At 37.6% G+C, this 14952-nt stretch overlaps 1 protein-coding gene across 1 annotated transcript; it reads right to left on the bottom strand.

The window, feature by feature from the left end:
• Positions 1-2534: 2534 nt before the first annotated feature.
• On the bottom strand, positions 2535-8722 carry LOC103718291. The gene is made up of 7 exons (XM_008807034.3): positions 8234-8722; positions 6826-6883; positions 6246-6326; positions 6083-6118; positions 5563-5802; positions 5319-5457; positions 2535-3422 (listed from the first exon to the last, which is right to left on the bottom strand). The coding sequence occupies exons 1-7, from the start codon at positions 8401-8403 to the stop codon at positions 2944-2946; spliced, it is 1203 nt and encodes a 400-aa protein (XP_008805256.1). The 5' UTR covers positions 8404-8722; the 3' UTR covers positions 2535-2943.
• Positions 8723-14952: the final 6230 nt, after the last annotated feature.

Genomic DNA, 14952 nt, shown 5'->3' with positions numbered 1-14952 from the left:
AGTGATTTGAATAGATAAGATCATATCTATTCAAGTCATTTCATATTTGAATCTGCTGTTATCCATTGTAACTGTTTTGAATCCATCAGATAGAAATGGATAAGGATAAAAGAAATATTTGATTTGTATTCCGTTTATCTTTAGCCATATTTATTGTTCTCATAAATTCCAAAGTGGATTTATTGAAGTAATGGCATATTTCTTAGTTTCATTCATGCCATGATATTTTCATCTAAGCATTTTTTTGTGGGCGTGAAAAATTTTATCTCAGCACATGGTACGAGAGAATTCATATGATTTAAATGAGTTTTTAAAAATATTGTATGTTTTATCTATCACTAGGACGACTTTTCTTTTTTAGAAAATACCGTCTAGATAAAAGATGTGAAAAAAAATTATCTTGTCTTCAGCCTCATTAGGGTTGACGAAGCAAATTGTTCATAAAGAATTAAAGCTTGGCTCAAGGGCTAGCTCCCTCAAGCTCATTTGATTTAGAAAAAAAGAGTCTAAATTGGTGCCACATTTGAAGGCTCAGCTCACACATTATCCAAGCTTAAAAACACATGCAGTCATCTTATGAAAACAAATGGAAACCTTATTTTGGTTCAAAACTTATCCTGTTCTAGTAGTTCCTAAGTCACAGCTGGAACTGCCCAAGTTGAGGCGGCTTGATTGAGCTAGTCTTCTGGACCTTTTACCGTACCCAACTCAAGCACAAATAAATTCAGTACTAATATTTACTTTGGACTCGTTTGTTCTGCGAAAAGACTTTTTCCTTACCAGAATATTTATATCTTTAATAAAAAAAAAATTATTTATGAATTTTTATGGCCTAAAAATAGTTTTAATTTTGAATGCTACTTCTTTATCTTTTCTTTAAAAACAACAACCAAATATATTTTTTTTTATTTTTTCGTTGACCACACTTTCTTCTCTCTTTCTCACAAGACAAATTGAGTCTTTTGTTCATACTATCTAAGGGTACATGTATGGCTTTTGTGGTTTGCTTGCTGATTTTCTTTAACTATTATATAACATGAATTGTTGTAAATGTGCCTACCAGCAGATTCTTAGCTGTAATCTCCACCAAGCAATTTGGTGGAGAATCATGGCCCTCCATCAACCGCCGCTTCTCTTGAACAGGCACGTGGAATTCACGTGCGACCAACTCTTGTCAACGGAGACGTAGACGGGAATTGGCTTCCGCTTGTTCCTCCCGTTAAATCGCACCGTCTGTCCGCCGGAGAGAGAGAGAAAGAGTCAAAGAGAGAGCTGATTTCCAATGGATAAGTTGATCTCCCAATTCTCATCCAGTGCACAGCGCTTTTATTAAGCACGTAGAGAGAGATGAGAATCTAGGCAATAGCTGGCTCATTAGAGAATGTAGCATTAGTTTGCTGTTGATATGATTGATCAGTTCTTGCTTGCACATGCTTCGCATTACTTTTTAGGACCACCGTCGCCCTTATAATATTACTTCATATAAAACAACGCAGTTTAGGTGTTCGACATACTCACTCATGGATGCATACGCATATATATGGTTACGAATTAATCATTCAAACGTTGGTTTCGATCTACACTGGCAGCTTGAATCAAATTGAAGAAGCATAAAGATTGACATGGTTTCTCTAAAAGATCTTGTTCTCAGAGCTGAAAAGTATTCCGAGTGGGATAATAGAACCAGCAGTCATAGTGTAAAGTGATCTCGGAAGAGCTTAAGCCACCTCTAAGAGGCCAAGCAAAAATCAAATAGAGCGGACACTACAGAATTATATAGGGTGGCGGGACTCTTTTTTTTGTCACGTTCTCTCTTGCGAACATCAAGAGAATTCAACTCATCACATGTATTATATCTAATTGGAAGGAGTATTTGATGAATGCTAGGATGTCGTGATTCTCATAGACGAGCTTGATGCATCAATTATTGCTTGGTTTGAGCCAATTAGAGATGAGAAGCTAGAGGCGGAGGAGCTAGCTTGGACATGTCGATGGTTGGCAACGGTAACATTAGCCGAGTAGGTTTCTTTGATGCTTTTAAAGGTTATGAGAACTGCGAATAATGGAAGGCATGTCCTACCTAGCTCCAATAGTCTAGGAACTGGGTTTTTCTTGCCCTACGAATAACACGATATGATGATTAAGGTACAATTTCTCCCCTGCGAAATGAACTGAGATCGCTGATTGATGGCTTTTTCCTGCGAAGCAAGCTGCCAGGCGACTTGACTCAAGTGGATGTGCCATGCTAGACCTCTCTCAACGCACGGTTAGGAGATCTCTAGTCAAGTATTTCCTGTTGCATTGCTTTATACAGTGAATAAACACCACCAGAACGAAAAAAAAAAAACTAGCGCAAGATCATATGAACATGTGCACTTGAATTAAGGGCGAGTTTATGAGACTCCACGCACCTAACAGTTCCTCTCAACTCATAAGTTAATTATTTACTCGCAAATCAGATATGTTAAGAAGAAAACAAGGATATGTGCATCCATTAGAATCCACTGCAGAAAAAGAAGTGAACGGGAAAAGAATGAAGAACAAAAGATAAAGTTAGATTAAGAACGGAAGATAAAGTCAGATTACAAAATGAGTCTCCCACAGAAGAGTTGGAGAGCCATGACGCGACGTGCAGCTCCTTTTATACAGCAGTACAGATAAACCAGATGAACAGTTGCTCTCACTTCCTTTCTACCAGACCGGCATGCATGCATTACGAGGACGTCCCGTATTTTCTATCACAGGCTATGAGGTAACGATTTCTCACAACAAAAACTACTAAGGCTGCAGATTACTCTGTACATATTTTAATTTTTTTTAAAAAAGCATAAATAAAGTACAATTATTATTTTCGCTTATCCGTTATTCCAGGCTTCAGAACATATTCACAGCCATCAAAGCCCCACTCAGCAACCTTGTATCATTAAAATCAAGAGCCGCGTTCTACAATCTGGAGCGCCTTATGCATTTGATTGGATTAAACAGACCATGCCGACGAGCAGAAGCAAACGACTGCCTTCCATTCAAGGACGTGACAGGCTTTATATCCCACCCTTCTACATTCTTAGGAACACACACATCAAAAAGGATCTGGCCCAGAACACCATGAGCATTGATGCTCGGTACATTCTGCATGTGGAAAGATTCATCTTTTTTCTCATCTTCTCTAGCTTCATACTCCATGGAGCTTGGTAAGAAGAAATGATCTGTTGGATCAGTCGCGACTCTTCTTAGACTCTCATTTGAGGTTACCGCAGCCTTATGGAGACTGCAAACAGACTCGGATATTTTGTTGGAAGAACCTCCCGCGTGTGCTGTTACCCCATTCGATTGTTGCCTTCTCTCGGAATGGACTAGAGCAGCCCTGCACAGCAGTTCACTCACAGCAGCCTTGTATTCAACTGGATGATGTTTGTAATGACCTGCTGACGGAACCATGTCAGCCAAAATTATATCCAGATAACGAGTACAATAGAGCCCCGGAGAACTTAATAATCATGTACATGATTTTCTTTAATGTGCTTGTATCTAAGCAGAACAAAAGCTTGCCACTGTAAAAGTTGCCTATTGCTTCTCTATTTAATTTCCCATAAAAAGCTATTCCTGTTTTAAGAAGTTCTAGTGAAAATAGATTCCCAAATCATGGGATCAAACAATGCTCTTTCCTTGTGATAAGCATAGGAAGCAGATCTGACTGAGACAGCTACACAGGCTTACAAATTGAAAGGGCATATTTTCATAGGATATGAAGCCAAAATTATTTTTCAAACCAAATAAACAAGGACATAAAGATATCAAATTAAAATTTATTGTTGAAAATGTCTAAACATATCTAAGTCAGCAATATAATTTTCAAGTTGCCATGACTTATTGTGTCATCATGCAGTTCCAAGCAACAATATGACTTCTAAGACTTCTAAAATATTAAATTATGTTGATGACTGATTTGATGAGTTCTCCTTTGGATGAAGTTCACAGAAGATTTTGAATGGCTTGGAAAGTTTTATTTTCATTAAGAACAAACTGAAATTATCTTTAGAGTCTTGGTAATATATACCTTGAAGAAGGCAATATTAGGTTGTGTGTTGTAGTATAATGAACCTTCTTCTCTGTTATTTTCATGTCATATCAAAACCTAGATGGTGCTAAAGACTTCCATGAGATTTCATGAACTCCTAAAGGACTTCATGACCAAGGCTGCATTGAGATGTCATCATAATCTTGTTTAGCAATAACTTTTGAACTTAAGATCCTCGTGTTTATTCTTGGACACATAATATACACTAGTAAACTACCCATGACCATCTAACAACTTCTTAAGCTTTAACATGCTGAATTAATTTTTTTTCATGCACAAAATGACCTTAAGATCATTCTTTGCTTAGCTCAACATGGTAGGTTTCAAGCCCAAATACCGTTCCCCATAGCAACGTAAAGATGCATTGTCACACAGGAAAAAACAGGATGACAACTGTCAACTCTAGACATCAGAATGAAAATAAACTCTTTTGAACCCAACATTTGTTTTACACGTTCAAAAGTTATGTTTAGTACCCTCCATCCACAAGATCAGCCCCGGGAGCATAAGCTCCGTTGCAGACTACCGTATAGGACTCAACTTGAAGATTTTAAGAGGCTATGAGCAAGTTGAAGTAGCTATTTCAGACACACATCAATGAGAGATTTTAGAGATAACAAGATCATCAATGGAGATTGACTCTTTCTCTCTCTCTCTCTCTCTCTCTCTCTCTGCTGATCATTAAGAACTTTTACAAGTTAGTCTAACTGTTGCTACAAGCACAACTTGACATCCAATTAAACTGGGGCAAAGTATATATATAATGAAAAAGGTGTGTAACCAGTGTTGGAAGAGAGAAACATTAAGGCTCATATTAGATAATGCAGTCTGGAGAGGAGTTATTTGATAAATCTATGTTATAGAAATTTGTAACCTTGAAACATCATGGGTTGAGACAGTGTACTTCAGCAAATTTAAATTTAGTTTGACATATTGAAGAATCTGCATATGCCTATAAAATCAGTAGAAATTTGCTTCATTATAGTATTCCGCTTGCTTACTAGCATGATATCAAGCCATTAATCATTTGGTACATGCAAATGTTGATCAAATAAAATTTGTTTGTACGGAAACTTCCAATTCTATGCAACTTGCTTTCGATAATAGTAAGTCTAACATACACATTGATCAGTACTTCACTTTAAAAATATTTCTAATATCAGTAAAATACCTAGAAATGTTCATGATTTGATAGCAACTTGTAATGCACAAATAAAGTTGAAATGAGCTAAGAACATACCTACGTGAGGGGAGCCATTCCATTTTATCAGTTTAACATCACCTCCAAGTTCTTGTAGGCGTTGAGCAAAAGTACACACAACTGGGTAGGGTGCCAATTCATCATCTTCTGAACAGAGTATGAGAAATGGGCCCATGTTCTGCATGCACAAAACACTAAATAAATTGTATTGTAAAGAAACAAAAAGCTCACATGAACACAAAAAAACATACTATGGAAGGTGTAAATGAGTTCAGAGCCTTACAGCTGAAGAGTACAGGGTCTGCCAATACTCAGCACGCTGTGCTTCAAATCTGTTTATGAAGAGAGTATCTAGACCAGATGCAAGGGCTTTGGCCATCCATGATACAACTCTAGGCGGGTGGGACCTCTTGAGGACGGATGGATGAAGAACAAACCGAGTGCCCAAATCACTGGTAAAATCTACAGGACTAGAATCATATATTTGACCACATACACAGTCTCTTACCAGCTGATATTCATCCTTCAGGGAGGAAAAAAAATTCTTTCAGAAAAAGTAAAATATTTTGGCAAAGAGTGGACATTAAGAGGGCTGCTGTAAGGTGCACGGTATTAATAAAATCCGATAAGAACTTCCACACTAAAGAAGGCTTGTTGCTTTTAAGATTGAATAAGTTGGGTGGGCAATTGTCAGATAATCTTCAAAAAAAAAAGGTTAAGAAAAGAACCACATAGAAATATGTCTTGCAAAAATAAGATATACCACGTAAAATAGAACTAGAACTCAAGGAATATTAGCATACCAGACTAAGTTGTCCCTCACTTTTTCCGTCAATCAACTGGCACAAAGAAGATATATATTAATCTATATTATCAAGTAATGCCTCGAAAGTGAAAAAAGGAAAAGAAAGGAAATTGGTAAGCTATATATAAAGCATATCGATACATCATACTAAAAAAACACACCTGAAGAACCTTGTACATGCAACCTTTTGGTCCGCCAGAAAACGCTGCAAATGTAATAGGTAACGGTCTAATCTTTACTTCCTGTCACTCAACAATGTAAAAAAGGATGCTGATTATAGTTTAGTCCACAATAACGACGTAAATGAATGCGCAATACAACCTAATAATCACAGTATTATTACATGCACATATGGTACAAAAAGTTAATCTTTTCCTACTGTGAATGCATATATAGACCAGCCACCAATCCTACCAATAACCCACAAAAAGATGGAAACTAACCTAACATCGTTGTTCATTCACACTATATGTGGAAACTTGTTAAATGTCTATTACTTCCAGAATCCACACACATATACCCAAAAAAAGGAGAAAAGAAGCAGGAGATAACCAGATCATCCACAAGGGGAACTGTCTGAGCAGATTGCCACTTATTGTGTATATAAGGAAAACCCAAGTCTCTCACTTCAGTAATGCTTAACTAACCAAAGTAGGATTACCACTCATTGCACAAATTATATGGCAAAAACAGTAGACACATTAGTTCCATAAGTTAACAGGATGATAACTGCTCACTGACCTTAACAAGCTCTTTAAGAACACCATCAGCTAGTAAAGAAGCCTTCTCAGGGAAGAATCTGCATAAATTATTTCTTATGAGCTACAACAAGCTTTGGGTTACAAGAAATATATGATAAAAAATGTTTAAATAAGAAAGTGTAGCTATTCAAATGAAATGATGCAATGAAGAAGGGCCAGATATTAATAAAATTTTGATGGAGGTAATTGTTGGTATCTCAATTCTTAATATTCATTCTACAAATCTTGTCTTTCACTCTCGAATATCAATCAGTATAAAAAAGTCCTCAGGCTCGGTACCGTAACATTAGAACCTTACAGCTGACCTTCCATCATTACCATCCTCACATGTGAGTCATCATCTCCAAAACATGTTTCCTTGGTCTAAGACAATTGGTCCGTTATGCAGTTGAACTAAATTTCTGTAAGCATGGACCAATCGGAAAACAAAAAATCTATATAAGGCTATGTTGCAGTGTGTTATAAGCAAGCTGCCCAAAAAGCATGTCACTTCAAAATGTTTAACTTATAAGAAGAGTTTTCATTACATACGGTTAGCCCCTATATTTTTCTCAGGATAATAATAATCAACTGTCGAATAAGTTATCTTATAGAGCAGACAGTCAAGCTTGAGAGTTTCGAAACCTCTTGTGAAAGTTCATGTTTATTAAAAATCATCCATGTCATTTTTTCATTGTCATATTACATATTTTTTTTGGTACAAATTGTCATATTATATAAAATCAGCATTTTTTCCATGCATATAGTTCCAAAACAGAGAACTCTAAATTGATAAATCTGGGACACTACAATTTTTTCAATTTCCTCAAAATATAGGTAAGGGAATATTAGAAACATAATTAATCACTTAGACCTTGCAAAACAATGGCTCATATGGTATCGATGAAGAAAGGTCAGCACCAAAGTTATCTTTTTGAAACTTTTGTACCATCACACTGAGCCCTGATCAATTCATTTCAACAAACAGCACTCTGGAAATAGCTGTTGTCAAGTAAACGATTGCAACTTTTCCACACAACAATCCATACAGAATCAGAAATCCACATGAAACTCAATCTATCTAAAGATTGATTCTCCCAAAAGTCTTGTGCAGGCATGAATCTTCTAGGAAACACAAATCCATCAATTTTTCTTCTTGTTTTTCTCACGGTTTCAGTAATAAAAGCTACCATTTCCACATAAAGCTTATTCTTTCAAAATCTCTGCTTCCTCATGACATCATGCAAACAATCAGCAATTAAAAAAAAAGATTATACATACATACATACATATAGAGAGAGGAGCATATCCCCTAGATCATGTACTGTTACCTCATCATAATTCCCAATACACTGAAATCATAATAATTAGACATAGGAAGATAAAAGGATGGAAGAATTGATGCTTACAGGGTGAGGAAATCGGCATGGCAGATAAGCGAGCTCCACCCAAGGGACGAATAGAGCTCGACGAAGGGCTTGAGGTGCCTCTCCTGGCTCGACAGCCACGCGAACACCACGACGATCCCCTCCCTTCCGTCCTTCCTCCCCCAGTAGAAGCGCCCTCCCTCCCCCCACATCTGCGAACCAAAATTGATGCCGCCGGACCTAGGGTTTCGTCCTCCGATCCAAAGGAAAGCAGAAATAACCCTACCACGACCGAGTCTGCTCCATTACTCTCATCCGAAAGAGGCGATTCCGAGCTCCGATCCGATCCAGAAAGCCTAATTCTCGTAGACAAAGTCTTGGACTCCTGTCCTCTAAAATTTGCAAAGGGGAGAGGGGGTTGGGGGGGAAGGGAATGGAGCTCGCTCTCCCTCTCTCTCGCTCTCCCTCTCTCTCTCTCGGCTTTATTTCGCTGGAAGAAGCGGTGGGTACTAGCGTGCGCCAGGAATGAGATTAGAGAGATGGTCTAAGCCGCTACGGGCAGATGAAAGGCTATCATCCGGAAACCCGCATAGAGATACCTATAAGAACGCCTGGAATAGTGGAACCCTGTTTTTTAAAAATACACATAGATTAATATATATTTACACATGACTTAGTATACAGATGAAACTCAGCATACTTGCATCTTTGCACTAGGATGTCGCTTGGGCCTGCTATAGCGTAGAATCACATAAGAAAAAAACAAAATACTATTTATAATTGAGCCTTTCTATCTTTCCTGAAAAATATGAGAGTAACGTACATGATACATATCTTGTAAGAAATACTAAGAGAAATAATGTTATATTGAATCTCAAAGTTTATTATGTATGACAAATAGATCTAAAATAAAAGTTTAGTGAATCTAAATTATAATCTTTTGTTTTATGATTTTTATAAGATAATATCCAAGAGGAATAAAAAGCATCCATAGTTGTAGTAATTCAATACTATCAAAAATATACTAATGAAGTTAGATTTGTTACTCGTTCAGGCAGGATGGGATTGAGAAATAATAGAAAATAAATAAATACAGAAAGAAAGAAAGAAAATAAAAATGGTAGGAAAGGAAAAAAGATAGAGAGAGTCGATATGGATGCTCAATTAGAACTGCCGCAAGATAAACAATTTTAGTGACATTTAAGTATCATTTTAATAGACAATTTGCTAATTCTGTATGTTTAACTTCTTTCAACACATAATGTTCAGAGATTGCTTTATGAAATACAGATAAATTATATTTATTTGTTAGTCGGCATAAATTTATATCTTTGGCTTTCAATCAAAATATGATTGTAATGGATAATCAAAAGATTTTTTCTTTTCTTTTGTCAAGAGGAGGTTGTGGGCATCACGCAAAAAGATTAAACCTTTTAAACTTTGAGCTCCTTACAAGCATTGCGTGCGATGGTTCGTTCAGCATACATATCCAACAACGGAAGCTCCAAAGTCAAAATGAGGCATGAAATTAGAGTAGCGCAAATCCTTATCTCGCACTTCCATAAATATTACTATACGACGATGGACGTTGCGCAGGATAGAGTGAATGCAGTACGCGCGTAGGATAGCATTCGGATCACGTTTCCTGGCTTTTTCCATAGGGACCAATCGCATCAGAGTACGGAGGACCAGAAAAAAAGATTAATATACATGGAAGGCGCCCGCGTGGGCCCCCCGGGCTATATTGTCCGTGTTCGAATCAAGCGTGGTTATAGCCTCCGTGGTCTATCCAAGAGAGCTGTTTCAAGGTAAAATCTCCAGGTCATCACTCCTCTTGACCTCTCATTTTTCACTTCACCGAGTTAATTAAGGCCTCATGTGACAGTAGGGCTTTTATAAAAAATTATTTATTATTTAATAATTATATTTTTAAAATAAATATTTTATTTTTTTTTTTACTTTACCGAGTTAATTAAATCATTTGGAGTGGGAGGTTGGTGACAAGGAATATTCTAGTGGACAAGTTGGATAGAAAAATAGGGTGTTTGTTGTAGTTGTACAATGGCACAATGGTCAGGGAGTTAGAGACAGGAAGTAGACCATTGGTTTATCAGACTCAAATAATTAAGAATTTCAATGTCGTGAATCATGATAGCTAGCTAGCCGGCCACTATTGGCTACGTTCTATGTATGTCTAATCTTTGTAATATCTAAAAACACAAGGATGGTGCTCATGAAGGCTCTGTTTAGATGGTAGGTAAGCAAGTGAAAGGAAATGAAGAATAAGAAAATGGAGCTCAATCATGCCAGGTTCGAAGAGATGATCAGATTGCCAAGATTTAGGAAGCACCACCATTTCCTTTCAATCGTCGTAAGCATCCAAGCAGAGCAAAGCCTAGAAATCGGTTTGTAGGGCCTTTATTTGTTGGAATGAGGAGGCTCCAACTTTTTATGCGAGGAGACATGCAGCAACCGCACGTAAAGTGCGAAAAAGGTCTGAGTTGGATCAGAACTCTGACGAGATGACGCATATTGTTACTCATGTCTCACGTCATGTCTTCTGTGGACAATTTAGGAACTCATTGATAAGATTCTTGCGACAGATAGTTGTTGAGTGTTTGTCTGTTTGAGGCTAGGCCACACAAATAAATCCATCAAGAGTTAGCATGTTTCCGTTCGTCTTCTGGTCTTGTCTAAATCTGGTAGTTGAGTACACTGTAGGACCCATGCATCAAAGTCATGCTTTGCGTGAGGGAAGATAGATAAGCATGTGTGAAAGAAAAATAATTCATTGTCGACATCGCCTCCACATCCATCTAGATTTATATTTATGGTGTCAAGTTTATGTCAGCATCTGCAGGATAGCCTTGTTTATAGCTTAATACTAGCAAAATGTATTGATAGCTAATGTTTGAATAAACAATCAAATCTTGTGGTTCAATGCTTCAAGTCCACCGTCATGTTACAAATAAATTTCTAAATAATAAGATATGCAAAGTTGAAGATTTGAGGAAGCATGCACTGTCACAATTCAAGATCTTATACAAAAAAAGCAATCTGCAAAACATTATTTAAGTTCTTTGGTCCTATATAAGTACTCAAAATCTATCCAGCGAATAATTGATATGAGACTAAACACACACCCGCACGGATCATTACATAAATTCCTCGTTTAAGCCTTAGCATCCTCGGCAGGCCAAAAGTTCAAATCCATTCAAATCTAATTATAAGCATCACGATTGACATGTGGTTAGCCTTCATGAACCTGTGCTGCAATTTTTTCTAGTCTACATAGGCCATGGGCCAGATCCGCTTTGATACCATTTGTCACAACCTAGGATCTCACCCAAAAAGGCTAGTCGGAATGTTTTATTTAAGTTTCTTACTTCTATATAAGTATCTAGAATCTATCCAGTGAATAATTGATGTGTGGCTCAACTGTGTAGAAACCCCTCAACAGAATGGGGTGGTAGAGCGAAAACACCAACATATTCTCAATGTAGCAAGGGCACTAATGTTTCAAGGAAACCTGCTTTTGAATTTCTGGGAAGAATGCATCCTAACAGCAGTGTACCTCATCAATAGGTTGCCGACTCCAAAACTCCCTGATCTATCACCCTATGAGGTCCTATTTGGTTCAAAACCTTCATATAATTATTTAAGGGTGTTTGGATGTTTATGTTATGCCTCAACCCTAAAAAGATTTAGGTCCAAGTTTGATCAAAGGGCCACACAATGTGTCTTCATTGGTTATCCTCATGGCATAAAAGGCTACAAACTTTATGATACTCACTCCAAAAAGGTCTTCATTTCAAGGGATGTTGTATTTTATGAGTTTATATTTCCTTTTCAACATGATGCTTCTCATCACATTACCCCTGCTTTAGACTCTGCTTCTGAATCTTGTGACTTAATATTTTCCCCATCTGTCATCACCTATGATCAGTTACATCAAACTAAGCCACAAGATACCTTTTCTATACCCAATGTTGAACTCATTACTTCAACCGGCACGACCCATGGCACGCCCACTGGTACGCTTGATAATCAAGTCCATTTCACTCTTCCTTGTTCACCTACTTTCACATCAAAGCTGCCAATTGTTTCTTCTCAAAATCATCATCTTAGGAGGTTTTTTAGGCTCAATCCCGGCCTCATTTCAGAAACAACACCATTACCTCTTCCTTCATCTACCCAACAACTAAGACGATCTCTTAGAGTCAAGCAACCTCCTGCATATTTGAAGGAATATCACTGTGGTTTGGCATCTGCAAACCACAGTAAACAAGACTCCCATGCACTGTCAGGACAGCCACATGATATTTCAGCCTTTCTGGACTACAACAGATTTTCTTCATCACATCGAGTCTTCAGCCTGTCTATTTCTTCTGCAACTGATCCGAAGAACCATTTTGAAGCTTTTAAATCTCCTGCATGGTGTGATGCGATGGAAGCCGAGCTACAGGCACATCATGATAATCACACTTGGACTATAACTCCATTGCCTGAAGGGAAGAAAGCAGTGGATTGCAAATGGGTCTACAAAACAAAGTTTAAGGCAGATGGAACTGAGGAAAGGAAGAAAGCGAGGCTAGTTGCAAAGGGTTACACTCAACAAGCCGGTCTAGATTATCATGACACATTCTCCCCAGTTGCCAAAATGGTCACAGTCAAAACATTACTAGCAATTGCTGCAATTAGAAATTGGCATTTATCTCAACTTGATGTAAATAATGCATTCTTACATGGAGATTTGATCGAAGAGGTATACATGAATTTGCCTCCAGGATATGAACTTCAGGGGGAGGAAGGGAAGAAGATGGTCTGTCATCTACACAAATCTCTGTACGGGCTAAAACAAGCTTCAAGACAGTGGTTCGCCAAGCTATCTTCTTTCATTATCTCCCAAGGCTTCATTCAGTCGAAGGCTGATTATTCTTTATTCACACGAAAGAATGAAAGTTCTTACCCTGCAATTCTTGTATATGTTGATGATATAATCGTTGTAGGGAATGACATTCTATATATAGATACTCTCAAGAAAAACCTTGATGCACAATTCAAACTCAAGGATCTAGGAATCTTAAAGTTCTTTCTTGGCCTTGAGATAGCAAGAAGCTCTAAAGGGATTTCAATATGTCAACGAAAGTGTGCCTTGGAAATTCTACAGGATGTTGGTTATCTCGGTTCTAAACCAGTGAAAAGTCCTATGATCCAAAACTTAAAACTCAGCAGCCTTGAAGGAACATTGCTTGAAGATCCCACAGTCTATAGGCGATTAGTAGGAAGATTGTTATATCTCACTATAACGAGGCCCGATTTGAACTTCTCTGTGCAGGTTTTGAGTCAGTTTCTCGGAACACCACGACAACCGCACTTGGATGCTGCATATCGAGTCTTGAGATACTTGAAGGCTACACCAGGGCAAGGTTTATATTTTCCATCAGCTTTCGAGCTTCATTTAAAAGCTTTTTGCGACGCAGATTGGGCATCTTGCTTAGATACATGTCGATCAGTCACCGGTTTCTGTATATTTCTTGGGCAATCTCTCATTTCGTGGAAATCAAAGAAGCAACACACCATTTTTCGATCTTCTGCAGAAGCAGAATACCGTTCCATGGCCTCCACATGCTGTGAACTACAATGGTTAATTAATCTCCTCAAGGATTTTGATGTACAACATACCAAACCGGCATTAGTATTCTGTGATAATCAAGCAGCGTTGCACATTGCTGCTAATCCAGTATTCCATGAGAGAACAAAACATATTGAGATTGATTGCCATATTGTGAGAGAAAAGCTTCAACTGGGCATCATCCGAACCCTTCATGTATCCAGAAACTTACAGCTTGCTGATTTGTTGACCAAAGCACTCGGAACAAACCGGTTTCATACTCTATTATGCAAGATGGGTATACACAATCTATACACTCCATCTTGAGGGAGAGTATTGAGGAACAGCACTTTCAACTCTATTTAACTCCTGTATTCTGGATATACTTCACTTCATGAAGAAGAACTTCAAGAACTGGGACTAACTACTTTAACGTCTCTACCTGTTTTTAGTTAATCTGTTATCATGTTAGTTATTCTGTTACTCTGTCAATATAATATTATAAATAGGACGTATCATGTAAGAAGAAAAAATTAACAAAGTCTTGAGTTCTTCATTCAAGCTTCCCCTGTTTTTCAACAGCCTTCTTGCCTGTTTCTTTACACGGCTAAACACATGTCCGCACAAATCCTCACATGTAGATATGTATCTACTCCTATATTGATTATACGTGGGGAAGGTCTTGAATATTTATATAGTGAATAATTTTTGACTAGTCCTTTTTAGATAAGATTTTGGATTGCTACAACTAATATCAAAGCTAACTTAGGCTACAATCCCCATTAACTTGTGAATATTCTAACAAGGAGCCAGTCATGGACACTGGTGCTTAAATAGGGGACGTGCCCCAGCGTGCACCAATTCCTCCTTCAAATAACACACGATTGTTTTATGTTAACTTCATTCTAGTTTCCAAATTCGAGCCGCTCACCATATATCAAGCGGGCTGTTTTAATTAGCAACATTTGCTCACATTTATGGTTCATTTCTGTGCGGAGAACGGGAGAATACACATAATTAGTTGTCAAATAGCAATGAAAAACAAAAAAGTTGATGAGAATTACTATCATGATGTTTTGCTAATAATTAAATTTGCTGCACGGATCTACTTGATTTGTAGAAAGCGGACTTTTTTCTAGCATGTTTG

The sequence above is a fragment of the Phoenix dactylifera genome, chromosome 8 (genome assembly GCF_009389715.1).
Source record: "Phoenix dactylifera cultivar Barhee BC4 chromosome 8, palm_55x_up_171113_PBpolish2nd_filt_p, whole genome shotgun sequence".
Classification (NCBI taxonomy): Eukaryota; Viridiplantae; Streptophyta; class Magnoliopsida; order Arecales; family Arecaceae; genus Phoenix; species Phoenix dactylifera.
This window is presented reverse-complemented; position numbering and strand designations above follow the sequence as displayed.